The sequence below is a fragment of the Ceratotherium simum genome, chromosome 1, assembly GCF_057802395.1.
Source record: "Ceratotherium simum simum isolate JZ-2026a chromosome 1, ASM5780239v1, whole genome shotgun sequence".
NCBI classification, from domain to species: domain Eukaryota; kingdom Metazoa; phylum Chordata; class Mammalia; order Perissodactyla; family Rhinocerotidae; genus Ceratotherium; species Ceratotherium simum.
Window position 1 is genome coordinate 19898766 of NC_141900.1, and position 22695 is coordinate 19921460.

The following is a 22695-nucleotide window of genomic DNA, read 5'->3' on the forward strand; positions in this document are numbered from 1 at the left end:
TGCACGCACTTAACCGCTAAGCCACGGGGCCAGCCCCTATAACATGTATTTTTAAAGTCCAGATATTGAAGTAAAATTTAAATTGTATGAGTTTTGTAATTTGTGAGGTTCTTTTTTTAGTTTGTATATTTTTTAAAATTTTTAATTATGGTAAAATACTCATAACAAAATTTACCATCTTAACCACTTTTAAGCGTACAGTTCAGTAGTGTTAAGTTAATTCACTTTGTTGTGCAACCAATCTCCAGAACTCTTTTCATCTTGCAAAACTGAAACTCTATACCCATTAAACAACTCCCCATTCTCGCCTGCCCCCAACCCCTGGCAACAACCATTCTACTTTCTGTCTCCGTGAACTTGACCACTCTGGGTACCTCATGTAAGTGGAATCATACAGTATTCGTCTTTGTGACTGGCTTATTTCATTTAGCATAATGTCCTCAATATTCATCCACGTGTCAGAAATTCCTTCCTTTTTAAGGCTGAATAATAGTCCGTTGTATGTATGTACATTTTGTTTATCCATTTATCCATCAATGGACACTTGGGTTGCTTCTATGTTTTAGCTACTGTGAAGAGTGCTGCTATGAACATGGGTGTACAAATATCTGTTTGAGACCCTGATTTATATAAATTATGTTTTGTAAAGTTGAGAGAAGGAATGATCCTAGAAGAATTCCATATCCCATGGTTTTACATTTTTTACCATTTGGAAGTGCAGCACTAATTTCACCAGGTAATATCTTTATAGCTTCTTACCATGCTTCTTACCACTTTTCAAGGGTGTCTTGTGCTGTTCTTCAGCAATATGTGAGTGCTTTGAGAATTGCCATTAAATAGAAAGTAGCAGCAGTTCAGCTATGTCTCAGTGACTGAGACACTCTGACCAAGGGCAGAATTGTTACGCTTGGTGTATTACTAAGAACCACCGGTCCAGTTTCCCCTCCTATGGGACCTGAAGTCCCACACCACCCTTCCCCAGGCCAAGAAAGCTCGTGGCCCCAGGGTGAAGTTGGTGAAGTGCGGTGGCAGTCTGCTCCACCACTGAGTGCCCTTCTCACCAGCAAAGACCTGTAAATAACAGCTGTGATCCTGTTTCAAAGTGAGAAAAGGAGCAGGGGCTGAGGGGTTGCTGAAATAATTTCATGAAGAAATTGATCAAAGAAATCATCTGTGAATGAATCTTAGAGAAGGGAGAGCCAGCCAGCCATGTGGACAAATAAGACTCCTCCTCTGCCAAAACCAGCCTCTCTTTCATGCCCTGCATTGTCTGCAGGCACGTATAAGCCATATTCTAGATCATTTGGCATTCAGACAGCTAAGTCGGCTCCACTCTCAGCTCAGAGATGATTGGGGGCCTGAAGTGTTAGCATTCTGCCCTCCTGCAAGGAGGAAAGGGAATCTGATTCAGGAGCCAAAGCAAAGCTTATTCATCTCATCTCATCTTTTAAGACCCCGAGACAGAGTCCTCCAGAGCCCCCTAGACACAGGGTCCTCCAGAATTAAATGAATGAAAATCAAATGCATATCCATTACAGGAGAAATAGCAGGGAAGTAGGGCGAGAGTGACAGATTCCGAAGAGCAAACATCCACCTTTGTGCTTCTGTCGTCTTAAAATTCATCCTCTCACCTGCCAGCCTTGAGAATTGCCTATTTACATAACTAGCTGCCTAAAATGGAATATTAGATAATGTTACATGGCGGCTCACTCAATTTGAGCCCATCCCCAGGATATGAGAGTGATCCAGAAGTCTTCCGACAGCATGTAGCAGGGCACGCGGGCCTGCAGCCATGCCTCTGTGTGGTGTGAGCCTGTCAGCACTCCTGCGCTAAGCAGATGTCAGGTCCGATCGTCGGGGTGGGAGACCCGCCAAGCATCAGGGGGAGGGGGCGTGACTCAGCAAGTGGCACAGTGGCACACCGTCTTCAGGGGACAAACAGCATCACTTCCTGAGCTTCGCAGCAGGCTCCTTGTTCTGCCCAAGGTGCTGTCTTGGAGACAGTGACATATAGGGACTGAGAAGGGGGGAGCTGCAGGATCTATGGGGACAACTGGTACGGGAGCTAATCAGTCAGCTCTGATGCCATCCCTGGCGCTGTGCCAGCCTCGCACCCCCTGTTGGTCCTTTCCAAGGCACGAATTTCCCTCCCATCAAAACTGGAATCACGCTGCTCACTTATAGGAGGAGTATAAATAAGTGATAAGGAAGCGTTCTGATGATGATGAGCAGGTATGGCTTCTCAGCGGAGCAGATATATCAAAGAAGGCAATTGTGTGTGTGTGTGTGCATTTCTTTTTCAGCGTTCCGGTTCCTGTAGTCAGTTTAGAGAAAATTCCTAACCTAGTGAAGGCAGATGGTGCCAATGTCAAAATGAACTCTACAACCACTACCGCGGCCACCTCCTGCTCCACTGCATCCTCTGCCGTCTCCACGCCACCTTTAATTAAGCCGGTCTTGATGTCCAAGTCAGTGCCACCTTCCCCAGAGAAGATCTTAAATGGCAAAGGAATTTTATCCACCACAATAGACAAGAAACACCAAAATGGCACCAAAAACAACAACAAGCCTTACAGGAGACTTTCAGGTACGTGTCTGCATCCTTAGAGTCTGGCTCATGATTAGACTGAAATTGAGTCACATCCGTAACCAAGGAGTGATGTGTTCTTATAATTAAGCAGGTCTGTTTCATTTTAAGGGGGTCACAGAGTTTACCTGCCAACAGGACCCCCACCTCAAATGCAAGGAAGAACTGGTTCTCTTATTCCCAGGCCAGATGAGGTCTCTCGTTTGGCTCAGTGCTTAGCGGGAGTTACCCTAGTGACCCAGGAAGCAGGATGCTCTGCACCAACCACAACAATCCGTGGATTCCGAGGGTCTTGTTGTGCTGACAGGCTGAACTGCCCCTGGGTTCTGTGGAGACTTCACTGCCACGAAGTTGGACAATCCACAGTGATATCGCATGGTAGCTCAGGGCAGGCTGGAGACAGTCCCCTTGGTGCTGTCTGCCCCACTGTGTCCTTTGTCCACTTGGCTTCCAGGTCGATTCCGTGGTCTGGGGCTACAGCTGTCTTTCCCACATAATCAGGTTGGAATTCCCATCCAGGAACGCTTGGACTGGCACAGCAGAGGGGGCGTTGAGGGGTCTCTGGGATCTACTTCTTGGTTGTCTGAGCAGACACTCAGGGTGCCCGGAAAGGTGCACGTGGCCAGTCTTTGAGGCAATGGTTGCCCCCTGGGGCCCCCATGTGGATGATATTTGCTTTGGATTTGTCGTAGAACTAAATCTGGCAGTTCTACTTTCTCCAAAAGACCAAGAAAGGCTATAAACTTTATAACTTCTTCACACACTGTGGGCATTTAGCAAATGTTGACCAGGAAAAAGAAAATACAGTGAAAGTCCCCCTGTGAGAGAGAAACTACATCCTCTGGTATGAGCGTAATTCTTAAACACCCCAAGAATGGTGGGTCATTTTTATTTTCTACTTCGTGTTTATCTGTATTTCAGTTTTTCTATCTTACATTTGTAACTTTTTTGTGTGTGTGTGAGGAAAACCAGCCCTGAGCTAACATCCAATGCCAATCCTCCTCTTTTTTGCTGAGGAAGACTGACCCTGGGCTAACATCCGTGCCCATCTTCCTCTACTTTATATGGGATGCCGCCACAGCATGTCTTGATAAGTGATGCGTGGGTGCACGCCGGGATCCGAACCAGCGAACCCCCGGCCTCCGCAGCAGAGCGCACACACTTAACCGCTTGCACCACCGGCCTGGCCCGCATCTGTAACTTTTTAAAAAATTATTTCTTAATAGTACCTCCGTCCCAAAGCATTCAAATGACACAGGCATTTCACCCTAAAAATCTCCGCATGCACTATTCACCCACTGTCAAGAAAGCAAGGTGGAGCCTGGTGCTCTCCTTGAGCGTTGTGGGGCCACAGGGTGTGGGCGGGAGCCCCCAGCTCCCGGCTCTCCTCCTGAATGGAAAGTTCACTTGCCTTCTGCACAGGTGAGGGCAGCGTCCCTGGAAAAGCCAGTAGGCCTGGCTGGGCACAGTGTCCAGAGGCTGTGGTTCCTCGTCATGGCAGAAGCGTGACCGTGGCTTCCAGCCTGCACCCCAATCTGTCGTTGTTTGGGGATTTTTTGCTGTTTGTTGGGTTTGCATTTTGTTGGTTGTTTTGTCTCACTGGGTCTTTTGCTTGTTTCTATCTCACTTTCACATTTGGCAGCTAGCTCCTACCCCCGGCCAGACAACCTGCTCAATTCCAGGCCAACACAAGTTCTGGTGTGGATCTGGGCACAGGTCTGCCTCAGACGGGCCCGAGGGAAAGAACTCCGTGCCAGGGAGCCCAGGGCCTGGCGCCTGTGTGCTCCTCGGTGGGCAGAGAGGGCTCACAGGGAACGGGCATCTCCAGGCCTAGCAGTTTTCTATTCGTAAAGGTGAAGCTAAAAAAAAAAAAAAACGAAGAAGACAAAAGCAAAAAAATGGGGTGGGAAGCATTTTGACAGCCAACCTGGGACTCTGTCTTGGATATAAGCACAGTTTTATTGCACATGTCATCACAACCACCCCACGACCCCCAAACCTTCTCTTAAAAGTAGGACACATTCATTTATTATGCTCAGAGTTTACTCCACCTATTTCAGACAGTTTTTCAGGCTAGGTAACCTCTTTTTAGTTTGCAGCCATTCAAGGCTCTTAAGGAGACATTCCAGCAAATGTATATACACCCCACACCCGCCCACCAACACTGGTCTCCCTGAATGCCCAGAAGAGCTGTGTCGTTCCCACTCTGCGGGACCCAGGTGTTTGCTGGGTACCTTCCAGAACCGCACAGGCCATCTGACAGGTGGAACTTTAAAGCCTAAAGGGTCCTTAAGAGAGTGCCTCATGTCCCCCTCATTTTCCAGGGGATGAGAACATTTTTGTAATCCAGAAGGATCCAAAATGGACTTAAAAAGAGCAGATTCCTTAGACATAACCTCAACACGAGCCATCCACAGTCCAGTGGGAGGCAGGAGCTGGGAAAGCCTGGCCTCCCTGCAGCCAACCTTCATCCCCAGGGGCTGGCTTGCCCTGGCTCATTCCCATTTGGAGTGACAGGCCCCGTGCTGGGGGCAGAACAGGCCCTGCCTTCCATGCACCTTCAAGTTTAGACACACATAAGGCACACACCCAGACTTCCTGCCCCTGCCTGTGACACCGCCAAAATGCTCCTGAATCAGGGCAACGACGTTTCTGGTCAGCGAGGCTGTGTGGAAAGCCTTGTGCTGAGGACTTTGCAAAGCCTGAGAGATGCAGGTCACGCTGATGTGTCAGGGAATCATCTCCCACTGAAATCGCTAAAACGAGCAAGAAGGCAGGGCGGGGGAGGGGGTGATGTATTCTTGGAGCTGCTGGGGGAAAAAATGTCCCTCGGGCCTCAGGTGGCTCTCCCTGGTCTGCGGCCAGCTATGCCCAGAGCACCAAGTCCCTGGGGCACGGCTGCAAGTGAAACAGTGTGACAGCAGCACAGCTCCTTTCCCCTGGTGCCCACCCACCCTCTTCCCTGCGCCTGGTGCTGCATCCCGCATCCCTCCTGAGGCTGGACTCGGGAACTCGGGGTTCAGAGGGGAGCGCCATTTTCCCCTGAGGGGTTCTTGAAACATTTTAGCAGTCGATGGAAAAAAAAACAGATTGCCTGACAATGTCTCACTTGTTGGTGCAAATGTGCATTTTTTTTAAATGTAGTCTTAATGCCAAATCCTATTTAGTCTCCTTTTTTTCTTATATTTTTTGTTTGTTTCTTAAACCAGAGAGAGAATTTGACCCAAATAAACACTGTGGAGTATTGGATCCCGAGACAAAGAAACCTTGCACAAGATCCCTCACCTGCAAGGTATTTCTCTTTCCATAAAAAATACTTCCTGCTCTCGCTGGGGCCTTTGTCGAAATGTTTGCATGCCACTCTCTGCACACGGCAGGGTGTGGAACCTCGACATGACCCCCAGCTGTTCTTTGTAAGGGAAATGCTTTCTTCTCTTCCATGGTAGCAGAGCGCCTGCCTCAAGCTGGCTGGCTTTTTAAGAAGGAAAAAAAAAAAATAGGCTTCCCCCGTTACTTGTGAGGCCAGACAGTAAATTGTATTTATAGGCACTCACAGGCGGTTCTAAACCCTGCTACGTTTTAATGTATGCAGGAGCGCGGCAGCGGCGGCGGCAGCGCCCTGAAAGGCAGCCCTGGAGGGGAGGACGGTCTGCTGCGCCCCTGATCCGGCCACACCAGGGTGGCCAGGGGGACAGCTGACCCGAGGTGGCCGCCGTTGGGCAGCCCCCAGCCCCGTATTGCATACTGAACTGCTAGTGCTCCTTGGGATGGAGGCTGTGGCCCTCTCTGCTCGGTGGCTCTGTGTGTCTGGGCCAAAGCGAGCCTCCCACCTGCACCTGGATTAACTCTAGCCCTCCTGCACGGTTGCCTCTCCTCAGAGAGGTTCTCGTGCGTTCTGCGCTGAAGCTCGTCATCTTATGCCATTTTTTGGAGGAAGCCTTGGCTTCTTAACACCAGGAGTGTAGGGCATGGTTGCGTTTGTGTGGTCTCCGCCTCTTCCCAGCCACAGACCAGGAGCTGTTGCCTTGAAGTTGACTTTTCAAGCACCTCTAAATTCCCACGAATTGCTGTTTCTGAAATGGAGGGCCCGGGGAAGCAGGTTTATGTGCTGATCAAAGAGGCTGTGCTTTTCATCTCTCTTCTCCTTAGACACATTCGCTAAGCCATCGGAGGGCAGTCCCGGGCCGGAGAAAGCAATTTGACCTCCTTCTGGCAGAGCACAAAGCCAAGTCTCGGGAAAAGGAAGTTAAAGATAAAGAGCATCTCCTGACTTCGGCAAGGGAAGTCCTTCCAAACCAATCTGGGCAGGACTCTCTGCCAGGATCTTCAGGGAGCTCTGGGCCAGAACCTAAAGTCGCATCCCCTGCAAAATCCAGGCCACCTAACTCTGTGCTTCCCAGGTAAGTCCCACCTGGGCGATAGAAGCCCTGAGTCCTTGGTCAGGTGACTCTGCCTTGCTGAGTTGTGCGTGGTCTGATCACATGGTAAATGGAAGTTGTGATAGCCTTGCCTCGTAAAGCGGTTGTGCAGTTTAAATGAGATACTGAGCATAAGAGGTGCAGCCCAGGGCCTGCCACATAGTCCTCAGTGGATTTTCCCACTGTGATCATTATCATCATCACTGTCATCATCATTGTCATCGTTCACAGCAGACCTCTATCAGGCGTATGTGTTTTTACAGAGCAAGAGTAAGCTGGAAATAAATAGCGAGAAGGATGACATATCAGCCGCCAGGCAACTGTTTGGCTGCCGGGGGTTTTAGATGAGCAGAGTGGAAACCCTGGTGGATGGGTCGCCAGCACACCTTAGGAGCCCGTTAGCCACAATGTTTTATGAATTTTTTCTACAACTCGCTGATGATGTGGGTGAAGGGAAAATTGGCATAACAGAGGCTGTTTGTCCTTACATTTCCCTCCACACCAAGAAAGCTGAGCCACCTGTCTGAGGTTTTATTTAGTTGTCCTGGACAGAAAGGAAAGAACAGAAAACAGAATTAAAACCCATTTGGATGAGGAGCGGTTTAAAATCTACAGATGTCTGTTTTGATGGGCAGTGGAGTGCTGTATTGAGCAGTAGACAATTTCCAGGTAATAGGACAGGGGACCCTTCATTCAAAGATATTTATCAAGGGGCTGGCCCCGTGGTGTAGTGGCTAAGTTCGGCACGCTCTGCTTCGGCAGCCCGGGTTTGCAGGTTCAGATCCTAGGCGCAGCCCTACACTACTTGTCAGCCATGCTGTGGCGGCATCCCACGTATAAAGTAGGGGAAGATTGGCACAGATGTTAGCTCAGGGCTCATCTTCCTCAAGCAAAAAAAGAGGATTGGCAGCAGTTGTTAGCTCAGGGAGAATCTTCCTCAGAAAAGATAAAAACTGAGCCGGCCTGGTGGCTTGGCAGTTAAGTGCACATGCTCTGCTACTGGCGGCCCGGGTTCGGATCCCGGGCGCACACCGACGCACCGCTTCTCCGGCCATGCTGAGGCTGCATCCCACATACAGCAACTAGAAGGATGTGCAGCTATGACATACAACTATCTACTGGGGTTTTGGGGAAGAAAAAAGGAGGAGGACTGGCAATGGATGTTGGCTCAGAGCCGGTGTTCCTCAGCAAAAAGAGGAGGATTGGCACAGATGTTAGCTCAGGGCTGATCTCCCTCACAAAAAAAAAAAAAAAAAAAAAGATAAAAATTTATCGAGTGCTTGCTCCCTAAGCAAGGTACTGTGTTAGGTACTCCAGTCAGGGGTATGAAGATCAATGAAATGAGAGCCTGCTTTTCAAGAATTCACAGTTTAGAAGATGAGATAAGACTCAAATATCCATAACTTTCTAAAAAGGAAACATTAAATAATACAATATGAGAAGTGCAGATAGCGGCATTATCTGATGATTTTTAGTGCATACCGTGGGAGTCTCAAAGGCTCCAGTGGGGAAGTAGGCATCAAGAAGACGTAGTTATAAAAGAAGGGAAAGGAATTGATTTTTGAAGCAAAAGCAAATATTTGATAGGGGTTGTTACTGACCTACCAGGTTCTCACCCCATGCCTTCCACTTTGGTGCAAGCCTGACCCAGTCTGACAGTTAGAGTCCCTCTGTGGGAACCACCGACCTCAGCTTCAGGCTTCAGGAGGTCGCAGTCAGATGGAACCGCCACCCACACACGGTTCCATCATCCTAACCGCCGTCCTGTTGTTGTCATCACTTACGCGCCACTTTTCTTGCCGCCCCTCGTTTTGCAAGATCATTTTATGATTACTTCTCACTTTAACGCCAGATGTTGGTGAAGGATAATTATCTTGCTGTAGAGTTGAGGAGACAGTTCTGTTCCAAACTTCTTTGTGGCTATAGAACCTTTTATTCCCACCAAACCTTACATGGTACAGTTACAAGGTTATATATCCCAATATAAAAGCAGTTATATATCCCAGTATAAAAGCAGACCTGCCTCCATCTGAAGCAGATCAGCCCTGTTCTCGTCACACATGTGCCCGCTGTCCCCTGGCCCATCCGAGGGATTGCCTTGGATCCTCCAAGGACTCCAGGGAACCCAGTTTGAAAACTCTCTTTTATTATACATTTCTCCATCGATTGTGACTTATGGGGCATTTTTCACCCAAGCAGTGGTACCTGGCCTAACAGACAAGCCAGGGGGCAGCCATTAAAAAATAAAACAGGCCGTGGAGCCTCGAGAGCTTCTTCTTGCTGTTGCTTTTTGGTTTAGTTTTCAGGAGAAAGTTTGTCAACAGAGAAATGCCAGGTATTTATGTTCTCTTAGGGAAGCAGAATGAGAGAGAGTGAGGTTAATCGGCAAAAAGGATGTCTCTTAAAGGAAGGGGGAGACAAAGGGGCACATTATAAATGTTGGTAACAGAATCATTTTTGAGGACGCTTGTCAAGGTTGATACAGGCACCAGAAAACTCCTGGGTGAACTGCTATGAACTGTTCCAAAGTCAGTGGGAAATAGCATCCTCTTTCACTTGTTTTAGGTTAGGAGGAGACCCCATGCCATGAGATTGAAAAAGCATGATCAGAATTTAACATACTCACATAAAACTTATTTTCCTCATATTAATGATATATATATAATAGATATATCAATCACTAATTATCTATAATTGGCAAAAAAAATTATCACACAGGAATGGAATTATTGTAAGCCCTTCCCAGTCGTGAACTCCTTCTGTAGGAAATGCTACCATGTGTGAATTTATTTCTTACATATCGTTTTGATAATCTCGAAAATATTTCAGTTCTCATATTCTTGAATTGCAACCCATTCGTGTTAATGGGTTCCTAAAAAGGGAACTTGGGTCAAGAATTGGAGACGTTAAAAGTTAGGGACAAGGGTTGGAACGGGACTGGACGTGCACGTCTCAACTCCATGCTTATGAGCTAGAGAAGCTTGGTCATGTTTCTTAGTCTCTCTAGCCTCAAACTGCCCATCTGTAAAATGGAGCGAAGAGAAATTAAGTGAGATAAAGTACCAAGCTCATGATAAGCACTTAACGGCAGCTGGCGGTAAGTGGTAGTGGTGTTCAGTGGGAAGCAGTCTGAGTAAATGAAGGCCTTGGTGCTGCCTGATTTCTGTTTGCCCATCCCTCTGGCCTCTGTCCCCCAATCCAGGGGCCCTTGATACCCATATGTTCTGTTTCTTTGCCCCAAAGTCTAAGGGAACACATTACTTGCCCCAAAGTGCCCAAGGGCTCTGGATGACCAGCCCAGCCCTACCCGCCAGGACCCTGTTGGAAAGGGGGAGGAGGGCAGAGAGTCCAGCTGGGCTCTGAGAAGCCAAGCTCTGGGCACATTCCCTCTGTCTCGGAGAGGCTCACACATCTAATCCAATGAATGGCAAAATCCAATGAATCTTAGACTGACAAGGGCAGTGGGGAGAGAGGCAGGAGGTCCTAGATCCCTGAAAAAGGGGAGAGATGAGTCTGGAGTGAAAGCAACTTCTGCTCATGATTCATTAGGATGGTGTTATTGCCAAACTGCAAGCCATTTCTCTCCTTGACTTTGGATTGTCCCTGTGCTTTTTCTACTTCCATTTCTCACAATGGCGGGCTTTGAAGTCAAGCGGACAGTCAAGTTTCATTTCCACCTCTTATTAGCTTTGCAACCAATTTCCTCATCTGAGAAATGTAGATAATAAATAGTTACACGCACCTAAGGCCGTGGGTAACTTGGATGAGAAAATGCACGTGACATGCCTAGCACATAGTAGGGACTCAGTTAAGGTCAGTTCCCCTGCACTCTCTTTCCCAAAGCCCTCAGATAGACTGATGCTCGTGCTTCCTTAAAGTGGTGGGGGTAGGGACTTTCTCTGAGTTTCCCTGGAGTGGAACTGGACAGGGACCATCATCACATACACTGTCCAGACTGGTAAGTGGAGAGGGGAGGAGGAATGTAGTGTTGAGTGGGAGAGGGTGGATGGCAGCTTAGCAAACTTGAGTGGCTTTTTCAACATTCTCATGACTAGTTGTCCCATTCTCCATCACTCCTCACCAAGCCTGTTTTTTCTGAGACACAGGCTGTTTCCAGCAAACTCCCTCCCTCCAGGTTCCACCCTGGAGTATGGCGATCAGAGCTGGAAGGTCTTGAAAGCGTCCACCACTCCATCATGGCCCTGAGATGCATACACCCTGAGTGAAGCAAGTGTAGAAAGGAAGGGATTCAGAGCTCCTCCTTCTTGGGGTGTATGTGTGCACATGTGCACACCATCATTCACTCGTGGTTCTGTCCTTGCTCTCAGTGCCGATTCTGCTCTAGAGCACGCAGTTTCCATGCTCAGCTTTACCCTCCAGGATTCTCCCCTCCTCATCTCCTCTCTTTTATCTGGCAACTGGAACTTACTATTGAGTGTTTCAACCACTTTGTTTTCCTTAATTAAACTTCATTTTTTAAATCAAAGTAATATAGGCACATAGTTCAAAAATCAAATAGTACTAAAAGACTTAGAATGGAAAACAGTAGTTCTTGCCATCCTGGAACTCTCTTCACCCTCTCCGTGTGAGAGCACCTGATTCCTAGGTCCCATGCCTTCCTGTCTCTTGGTTTGCTCCTTTATTTTGATGGACTGTCTCCTCCATTAGCTTCCTGTGAAGAGGTGCCTGGAAGGTCAGTTTTTAGAATCGTCATACACCTGAAAATGTTTTTGTTCTACCCTCACACTTCATCAATAATCTCTCTGAGTATATAACTGGATTGAAAATCATTTCCCTACAGAATTTTGAAGACATTTTTCCATTGGCTTCTAGGATTGAAGGTTTTTATTGAGAATTTTAATATCATCCTGATTCTCATTTCTTTGCACATGACCAGTTTTTATCTCTGAAGCCTGGGGCTCTGAAATTTCACAGGAATCACTCTGGATGTAGGTCTTTTTCATTCACTGTGCTGGGTACTCAGTAGATCCTTTCAATCTGGAAACATCTGTTTCTGGGATATTTTCCTATGTTACATCTTGGATAATTTTCTCCCCACTATTTATTTTAGTCTCTCTTTCTTGACCTCCTATTAGTTGATGTTGGACCTTTTGCTCTGATCTTTTCATTCTCTTATCTCTTTTCTCCTGTTGTCTCTCTTAATCTCTTGTTCTACTTTCTAAAAGATTTTCTTTAACTTTCCCTTCAAAACTGTATATTAAATAATCAATTTATGATTCACTTTTTTAATTTTTAGGATCTAGTTCTTTTTATCTGATTGCTTCTTTTATTTCCTACAAGATACTGTCATTTTGCAGAGGTAATACTGTTCTGATGTCTTTGAGGATAGGTTTATTAGTTTTTCCTCTTTCTTTCATTATCTTCATTTCCTCCAGATTTGTTTCCTGTCTGTGTTCATGGCGTTTGATGTTTGATTGGTCAGTCTCATGTTGGAGATGTTCCAGGAATGTTTGCTGATCCTAACCATTCATATTTAGAAGAGATGCTCTAACAGGCTGATTGGAAGTCTGTGTGTAGGACTGTCATCAGGTCACCAGTCAGCCTTTTGTTGGAGGATTCCCACAGGCAAGATCTGGAAGCCTTTTCTCTGGGGGCCATTCCATTTCTCAGGGGAAGCATCCTGCCTGGTGGTTTGCTTGGCGATAGGCGTTCTGGGAGGATCGACTAAGGATCTGACGAGGGATAGGCCACAGTCACCCTCTTTCCAGCCCTGTGCCCCACTCCTGATCTGCTGAGCCTGGTGACCCCATGTCTAGAGTCTCTCCAGTTCAATTTCTCTGGAGAGTAAACCTTTGTTCTCTTGTTGGAGAGTTGAGTGGAGGGGGAGGGCCTGGCAGGGGCGATGGTGAGTCATCAGGCTGTGTGAGGTAGGGAGACCTATAGGTCCAACTACTACATAGTAAGACTTTCAACTCTCCCGCCATGTTGAGTCCTCACCTCACCCATAACTTTTGCAGCTCTAGGTAGCTCCAGGTGCCCTGCTTCTCAGAGATTCTGTGGTTGGTCAGCTCCTTTCCCATCAGTTAACACTTCTCCACCCGCATTCTGTCTTCTAAAAATATGTTAAAATCTCTTGTTCACACTTGTATCAGTTGAGATGCTTCAGGTGCAAATAGCAGAAAGCCTAGTCTTACTAAATGCTTAAATAATTAGGAAATTTCTTATCACATGTGACAAGAAGTCCAGAGGTGAAAGGGCACCAGTCCCCCAAGATCAGGAATTGGCTCTTTTTCTCTGCCCTTCAATTATTCCACCCTCTTCAGTCTTTTAGCTTCATCTTCAGTCTCTTGCAAGATGGCTGCAGCATTTCTAGGCACATCCAGATAAAACAAGGTCCAGATGAAGGTGGAGATCACCTTTGCCTTGTGTCTCTTTTGAAAAATGAGAAAAATCTTTGCAAAAGCCCCCTCACCCAAAAAAAATTATTTTCTTTTATGTCTCATGCTCTTTTCCAAACCAATCATTAGCAAGATAAATGAGATTCCCATTATTGGTTTAGGGGTTAAGTGGAGGCTGGGAAATCCTCACCATAACTGCCACCATATTTCTGCTGATATCTCTGTTCTTTGAGAATAATGCCTGTTTATCCCGTTACTGTGATTTTAGTAGGACGTTGGGAGGGAGAGGAGATAAGTGTGTTCAATCCATCTGCCACATTTAACGGGAAGTTCCTCGGCCACTTTCTTACACACACCTGTACTACTAGCTCACTTTTTCTTTTTCTACTTTTTGTTATGAAATTTTTCCCATGTATAGAAAAATAGAGAGAATAATATAATGAACACCTGCATACCTAGTTTTGATGGTTGTAATGATAGTATTTTGCAGTTATATTTACTTCATCTACATTTTTGATAATACATTTCAAAGTAAATTCCAAATGTCGTGGCATTTCACCTCTAAAGATTTCCAGATGCAGCTTTAAAAAGTAAAGATATTTTCCTATGTAACCATGATGCTATTATCACACTTAACAAAATCCAGCTCACTTGTATTCCCTGCAGGACAGGGAGGTCCTATCATGGTGGGGAAGGCTTCAAAAAGAGCCTACCAGAAAGTTTAGAAACAACCTGAATGTCCATCAATAGACTAGTTAAGTAAATTACGATATATCCATACTATGGAATACTGGGGAATCTTAAAAATGATGATATAGTTTTATACATGAGAAGATTTCTACAGCATCACTAGGTTGAAAAAAAAAAGCATGTCTCAAAATAGTATGTACAGTGTGATCCAGTTCTTGCTTAAAAATGCATGTGCCTGTGTATGCTCAGTGAAGAAGTCTGGAAGGATATAAATCAAAATAGTAATAGCATTTGATCTTGAGTGGCAGGGTTATGAATGCTGTTTTCTTTCTTTATGTGTGTCAGCATTATCAAAATTGTTTTACTATTTGGGTCTTCAGCTGTAAACAGGCAATGGTGTTGTTGCCCCTTCTGATACAGGAGAGTGGGTATCTGGGGAGATGTGTTCCCTGGACTACAGACTTTTAACATGCAGATTGAATGGTGTCTTTTTTTTAATAAGTACGGGAAGGTGATAGTCAGTAATACATTCTCATACCGACGAAGTTCTTGTAGTAACACTGAAAAATTACCCGTGGCTTTGTTTTCGTTTTGTTGTGGGTTTTTTATTGTGGTAAAATATACAAAACATAAAATTTACCATTTTAACCATTTCTAAGTGTACAGTTTAGTGGCATTAAGTGCATTCACATTGTGGTGCAACCATCACCACCATCCATCTCCAGAACTTTTTCATCATCCCCAGCTGAAACTCGATACTTTTTATGAAACATTAACTCCCCGTCCCCCCTGCCCCGTGCCTGGTAACCACTGTTCTACTTTCTGCCTCTATGAATTTGACTATTCTAGGTTCTTCCTATCAGTGGAATGTCCTCTGTGACTGGCTTATTTCACTTAGCACAATGTCTTCAAGGTTCATCCATGTTGTAGCATGTGTCAGGATTTCATTCCTTTTTAAGACTTGCCTAACAGTCCATTGTATGGCTATACCATATTTTGTTTATCCATTCGTCTATTGATGGAGACTTGAGTTGCTTCCACCTTCGCAGCTTTGTTTTTAAATGGCTGCTTTGGGGATCTGGTATGAACTCAGGTATTTGAGACCTAGAAAGATTTCAAAGCAACGGAGAATCCAGGGTGAAAATGAGAGAGAAGGGAGACCAGTCCACAGTACTGCTTCATGTGACTTGAAGGGGCAGCTTGCAAAGCAGAATGCAGAAAACCAGTTTTTTTTGAAAGAATTTCGATATTTTTCTCCAAAACTTCTTTTTCTCCATCTTTCTCCCTGGTCAATCACCTGGAGGAAGTGGAGAAGCAGTAAAAACAACTCACATCTCACTTTGGCTGTTGCTTTTCTAACTCGTCTACTGCTGTGGGTGTGGTTTTTGTTTGTTTGGGTTTGGTTTTTGCCTTGTTTTGTTCTGTTTTTTCCTGCTTAGGAAGCATGTGGTGCTACCTCTTACTATGACATTGCTTTTCTATGAGCTTAGCCATAACTGAGATGAGATCTATTGGGTTGTTTATACCCGTGGAATTCATTCATTCCTTCATTGAGAAACATATTTCTTGAACACCTACTATGAGTCAGCCAAGCCAGCCCGTGGGTCTAGTGGTTTGTCAAAAATCAAACGGAAACATTCATCCTTGGAAGATACAATTAAACTACAATTAAACTACAGGCGGCTTGATATTAAGAAACAGGCACGGGGCCGGCCCGGTGGCTTAGCGGTTAAGTGCATGCGCTCTGCTACTGGCAGCCCGGGTTCGGATCCCGGGCGCGCACCGACACACCACTTCTCCGGCCATGCGGAGGCCGCGACCCACATACAGCAACTGGAAGGATGTGCAACTATGACATACAACTATCTACTGGGGCTTTGGGGAAGAAGAAAAAGGAGGAGGATTGGCAATAGATGTTAGCTCAGAGCCGGTCTTCCTCAGCAAAAAGAGGAGGATTAGCACTGATGTTAGCTCAGGGCCGATCCCCCTCACAAAAAAAAATAAAATAAATGAAAAAATAAAGAAAGAAACAGGCACGGCTGTGGGGTGAGAGACTTGTAGTCCCATCACTGGGACAAAAGCTTTTTTCATGCCAGTATGATAACAATTTCATAAAGCCATAGTTTGGTAGCAAAAAAAAGTGTTTGTAGGGCTGTCTTGCATCATCACTGAGATTTTGTTGATTGATTTGAACTCGCTTATCTGGTTGATCTTCCTTCCACTTTCAAAGAGAAGCATTTACGTGGAAGTACAAATTAATTACATGCAAATGGATGAATGGTTGTAACTGAATTCATAGAAGACTAGTTTTGAGTTAGATTAACTCTCTGTCACATTACTGTATTTTATCCTCTGCTTACACTGTTGGAGTTTCCCTGGCGCCCAAATCAGGCAGGGCAGAGCCTCAGCTCACCAGATCACTGGAGAGAGCTGGTTGCTACTAACCCTCTCAGGCTGAATTTTTCCCTTGTGCAAATTTGCCATTGACCTGCCTTCCTTGATGTGTCAGGAAGGCTGATTGGTCTGCCTTCTGAGCTCCATTAAACTGAGTGGGTCTTGTTACCTCAGAGAAGTTTATTCTGTTTGTTCTCTCTTGCCCTTAGACCATCATCTGCAAATAGCATAAGCAGCAGCACGTCCTCCAACCACAGTGGCTACACTCTGGAGCCCCCTCTGCCCCCAGTTGGAAGTGACCTCGCCAGCCGACTGTCGAGTGATGAAGGGGAGATGGACGGAGCCGAAGAATCTGAGAAGTTAGACTGTCATTTCTCCACCCACCACCCCAGACCTCTTGCAGTAGGTCACCTTCTGTTTCTGTCCATGGATTTTTTTTTCCCCTGTGCTTTGCGGGCATTTAGGTGATCATGTCAGACAGCACGCATTCCTAAGGAGAGGCTGCCAGGACAGTGTTTTATGAAAAGTCTTCCCCTGAGATTGAATGATTGCCTTAGAAATACCTTAAAAATCAAGAAGGAAAGGAAAGGGCTCCTAGCTGATTATAATCCTTTAAACACCTGAGTGTTTGTGGTCCACCTTGAAGCAATCATGCCTGAGAAATGGTGTTTCTATAAATGCACTGGGGAGCTGACCTTCTGGCCTTGCCTGGCTGAAGATGGAGCCTCTGGTTTCAAGAGTTAGTCTAGCTCACCTGCTTTGGAAACCATCTGTCTGCAGTGTGCCAGGTGCCAGCCCTAGCTGGTTGTCTCCCCTGTTGATTCTGAGTTTCATTGTTATTAGTGAGTGTGACCATATGGCACCAGAACTGAGTGTGTGTGTGTGTGTGTGTGTGTGTGTGTGTGTGTGTTGAGGAAAGGAGGAAGCATTTAATGTCAGTGTGATTGCCGATTAACAAAAAGGTCAGTTTCTTCCCCATTCGTTGAAAGAGCCCACTGTAACAATTCAGAAGGTCGTTGAAATCGAGGTGGAAAATATAAGGAGGCATGAGCTGCAGACTGATGATTGCCCTGCAGGCGCTTAAGAAGGGACTGCCTGGTCTACCGTCACCGAGCTGAATTCAGGGGGGCAGGAAACGTGGGACCCCATGGCCAGTTTGCTCTGGTCCCAGGTTGAGCCCTGCAAGATTAGCTTTGACTGTCCCTAGATCTCATGGACTGCGTAGGTGAAGTCAATCCTGCAGCAAGATAGAGTGAGTCCCTCCTCCCTTCTACCTGTGTGATGAATGAAGGCCAAATTCACTTCCTGTTTCTGGGGATGATGGTGACCTGTGGTTCACCAACAGCCTGAGACTTCGCCTCTTGGCTAGTACAGAAATAGGGACAATTAGGAATGCCTTTGACTGCCAGTAATAGAAAACTCAATTTATACAGTGTATGCACTACGGTAATTTAATTATCTCATGTAATAAGAAATCTAGAGGTAGGTGGTTCCAAGCTTGGTTCAGCATCTCCACAATGTTGTGTTGCTGGGGGAGAATCTCTGCGATCCTCTTCGCCTTTCATGCACAGTCTCAATGCGTCTGCTACAGCTCCAATAGCACATCCTCACCCAGGAGCATTCTCCGAAGGGTGGAAAGAACAGACAGAAAGGGAGTCTTCTTCTCAGATGCTATCTTATATCATTTCATAGGGAAGAAAATCTTCCTATGAGCCCCCCTAGCAGACTTCCCCTTACATTTAGCAGAAATGAGGTGCCCAGCCCTGTACCAATCGGTGGCAGAGAAGGATGGAATTGCAGTGACGCAGGATGAAACCAGCCGTGATTCATCCCAAGGTTCTGGGAAGAGACCCACCTTCCCTCCTCACCGCTTCATGTCAGATGTCAGAATAAAAGTGTGGTTCTGTTAGCAAGGACAAGGCAGGGAGAAGTGGGAGAATGGGTGTTGTTGATGAGATTGGCAACCAGTGGGGTCTGCCACAGTGGCCAGTGCAGTCAGGATCTACAGCTCTGCCAAGGGCATAATATGCAACCGAGAACAGGAGCCTCTCGGGGCATTTAGACTCCTATCTGTATTGAATTAGAGACATAGGTAGCAAAGACAGTAAGGGGCCTCCAGCTTCCAAGTCTGAAGGTGAGACTGGGCTCTACCGAAAGGCCAACTCTGGAGCATATCAAGATATTTGTTCAAATGACAAGCTGCCAGGCCACAGTGGATTAGTTCAACTCCGGGCATGGTGGATTTGTGTGCCCTTCATGTTTTGCTGATTTAAATGGAAAGGCCATGGATTTGTTTCTTTGCTTTGTCCTTTCTCTCATGGTCAATTAATACATTAAATCATTTTTTGTAATGAACGCTCATCCAGGGTCTCTTTAGCAACTAGAAGAAGGAAGAAAAGATGTCTAGACCTGGAACAATTCCCACATGCTGCTGGGGACCAGCTTCCACATTGGAGATGTGTTTGTATGCACATTTATATGTTTTCTTGCTCGGTCAGTAAGCACTTAATATGAAAGTGCAAAAAAGAGTTTTTCATCAGGAGTACCAGATTTGATGGGTGGCAAGATTTAATGCAAAACCCCCCAAACATAAGCAGAAACAAAACAAAGAGAAGGTCTTACATTTCCTCCTAAGAACTGTTCCAGTAGCTGGTTCCAGGGAGGGTTTGTGGAGCGAGTGCCAATCTAGCACTGTGTCTGGGATGGAGGCCAGGGAGCTGCTGAGAGGCCGGGGGAAGGGGGAGAAGCTGCTTTTGAGTTATAGAGTCATTTGCAGACTCGTCTGAGCTCTAGACCAGCCAAATGTCACCTTCTCAGAGGCCGCTTCTTGCATTTCTGTCTACTGGCTTCTGCTTGTCCTAACATCATAATCAAATGATGTTTATTAAACATCTGACTGCTCAGATTTCAGCCATATGTTTTAAATGTGATGATTTGCTTTAAACATTTTGTGGAACCTTGTCTCTCCAATCCATTGCTTAGCCCAAATCCCTACTCTCCTCATACTGAGGAGGAAGAAGAGAGTGAGGTCCCTGGCCTTTATACACTTATGATCAAGTCAGGCACATAGGCATTATGTGTAACATGAAACAGTCGTGTAGTGATTCCACGGGGAAATGTAATAGAGTAAGCAGTGGGTGTGCCGTGGGAGTTCACAGGGGCAAGGTTAGTCAGAGAGGGCCATTGCAAACGAGAGTCTTGATTGGGGCACTGAAAGAGGGGAGAATTGGGACTGAGAGGGAGAAGAGGGAAGGAGACGGCAGGCAGAGGGAACATCATGAGCATAAGCTTAGAGGTGATAATGTGTCTCAGGGCAGCCTGCAAGTGCTGAGAGAGGTGGAGATGAGGTCGGATAGGAAAGGTGTGACCGGCTGGCAGAAGACCCAGAGAGTCAGAACAAGCAGTTTCCATTAGTGTGATGAGAAGCAGGGAACCACCGAGTTCCTCGAGGAGATGGATCATATGATAAGCAGGTGGTGCTGAAAAATCACCCTGGCTACTCGTTGCTGCTGGTTTGGGTTTTTTTTTTTTTGTAACTGAAAATACTAGCTCAGTCCCAGGTATAGAGCAGGTAGCCCTTAGTGGTAGAAAATTGAATGTCGCTATTGAGTCCTAATGTGAGGTTCTGCAGAAAACCTAGAGCTCAAACTAAAGCATCACAGGAGTATTTTTGGCTTCAGTACTATTTGCTTCTTTATTTTGAGTAAAATTGTAACCCTGTGTGTTTTTATGCAAATGTTATTTTTCTCTGTATGGTTTATATTAGCTTATTAACCTGTAATCAAAATTAAAATGTTTTTTCCCTCACAGTTTTGCTCATTCGGGAGCCGCCTCATGGGACGAGGGTACTATGTGTTTGACAGAAGATGGGATCATTTTCGGTTCGCACTAAACTCCATGGTAGAAAAACACTTGAATTCACAGATGTGGAAGTAAGTGAGCAGTTTTTGTGCAATATAAGATCAGAGCTGCCCCACAACTATCTGAACCCCAACTTTCTAAGTGAATGTCAGTAGTTGGCTTTTCATAGAACAAAATGATTCTGAAATCAGGATCCATGATTAATTCTTAAATATCAGCTCTTCTTAATGGTTTGCCTATAGTTTTTCAGAGACGTGTATGATGTGTGGTATGCTTTGCCTTCCTTGGAGACCATTTTTGTGTTGGTAATCTTCTAAATGGAAAGAGCATTAGATAAGATCTTCTTTACCGAACAGTGTTAAAGGTGCAATGACTAAGAACATCCAAGGAAATGAAGAATATGCTTCTGTTTGTAATGTTAATACTACAATGTCAGTACTAAAAATTTTGTAATGGTTATGGACCAATTTCTAATTGTTTAATGTCCTGTGAAAAAATATGTACAGCGGCTAACAGGGCAGATCCTGAGCGATGTTGTGAAGTTGGTTAAGCTTGTCTTTGGCCCTTCCCATGTCCTTAGAACTCTCTCCTCACCTCTACTCGTACTTCTCTCTAACCTACACCCCAGCTTATGTTCCATGTCTCTAAAGTCCCTTTATTCTCCAACACCTGCTGATGTATTTACGTTTTAATAGGAGATTCTTAAAAAGGGAAGAAACCTTGACTTAGGAAAATGCTATTGTGAAGGAATAACAAGCTAGATCCTCTCAAACCACAGCTCATGAGGAACTGCCATTCCGGCCACTTGATAATGCAAGGCTAGCCCACTGGCTATCCCCACACCCCCCTCCTACCAAGGTGAGCTCTTAAGATATCATAGTCCATTAGAATCATGGATCCCTCAGGTCTAGGCCCAGATGGTTCTGGAAAGCCAATGCTGAACCCCTCAGCCTACCCAGTGAAGCCCAGGAAAGACAAGGAAGGCATTCCTGAGAAATGGGAAGGTACTGAGGGTGGGGATGGGAACGGAATTCAAACCTTGCCCTCTCCCAGATTCCTCCTCTCTCCCAGGCAGTTCTGGCACCTTAGCCCCTTTTTACCCTGATGCCCAGAGAGCTTCCAGACCGTAACTTCTAGGAGACGTCAGCCCCATGTGTCTGCAGTAAGCTCTCATGGTGGATTTGGACTAAATGTTGACATTCACTATAAAGTAGGAAAGGGCCACAAGAGAAGCTTATCATTTCTTCCCATTTAAGTGACTGCCCAACGTGTCTAAAAGGCACCCTTGATATCTACCTGTGTCCATTCTAAACAGCAACAAATTGGCGCTGCACGTGGGGTTATTTGGTTATTTATCCTTCTGTGCTTGCTCCCCCAAGATGGCAGCCAGCCCTGAGGATTCTCGCAGCTCTTTGCCCTCCGGTGTCGTGGGAGTGTAAATCCCAGACGTACGGAAGGAATGTGTTGATCTGTATTTCGCTACCTGGTGTCCTGTCAGCTCAAGCTCCATATTCCTTTCCTCCTCAGGCACAGAAACCCGAGCCACAGGGCATCAGGTCCCTCCCCCCTTTTCAGGACTTGCCTAACCAATCTGCTGTCACTGAGCAACATTGGGGCTGCCTGGGTGTCAACTCTGGAGAGCGTAGCACCCCGCTGCCCTCTCAACCTCGCTGCCCAAACCCCAGGCCCCGACGGGCCCGAACCTGGAGGGATGGCAGCCGATGGGGGCGTGGAAGACATTAGGAAGAAAAGGAACGGCCAAGACTCTTTTTTCTTTAACAAGCATTTAACTCTGCATCAGGAGACGCCAACACAGTATTCTCTTTCAGCCAGGTCAGCATCTGGATCTCCATGCCAGCTGGCAGGGGAGGCTGGGCACTGTCAGTCATTGATTCGCATCTGTGGGCTTTTGTACGGGGCTTCCCTAGGCCAGCGAGCAAAGCTTAAATCGGGGCACAGCCCGCAAAGCTGAAATCCACTGCCCTTTAGCACCGGGAAAAACACACAAACTGTTTAGCATGGCGGGAAGGGGCTCCCAGAGACAGTGAGCTGCCACATGCCCCTCGCTCTCTTCTCCCCTCCACTTATGATTAGTGGGGAGAGGAGGGAATGGGACAGAAAGTGTGCTGAAAAACAGCACCCATCCCAGTCCTGAGCGTCAGCCACGTAAAACTGAGGACTTCAGCTCTGCTTGTCAGCATAAGTTGAAGCATGAATTTATACTATTTAATGGGAAAATTACAAATTGGGAGACTCAGAGTAGATCCCAGTTAAGGTCACTGATTGGGGTCCTCTCTAAATGAGCCATTTGGTGTTTGTAAATAACTTTTTATTACTAGTAACTGCCAAACCTCTGCCCACATGTATTTCTATCCATTCTTTAGCT

At 46.1% G+C, this 22695-nt stretch overlaps 1 protein-coding gene across 3 annotated transcripts in view; it reads left to right on the forward strand.

Annotated features, from left to right (window-relative positions):
* The window catches only part of ATXN7L1 (ataxin 7 like 1), a 224907-nt gene that overhangs the window by 190796 nt on the left and 11416 nt on the right, over positions 1 to 22695 (forward strand). For 2 of the 3 annotated variants that reach the window (XM_087439407.1, XM_087439422.1), the window contains exons 5-9: positions 2304 to 2587; positions 5797 to 5879; positions 6737 to 6987; positions 16658 to 16850; positions 20259 to 20380. In XM_087439407.1, the coding sequence (XP_087295533.1) occupies positions 2304 to 2587; positions 5797 to 5879; positions 6737 to 6987; positions 16658 to 16850; positions 20259 to 20380 (933 nt within the window). Of the gene's footprint in view, positions 1 to 2303; positions 2588 to 5796; positions 5880 to 6736; positions 6988 to 16657; positions 16851 to 20258; positions 20381 to 21836; positions 22143 to 22695 lie in introns of all 3 variants that reach the window. The other variant, XM_087439365.1, reaches the window with a different exon arrangement.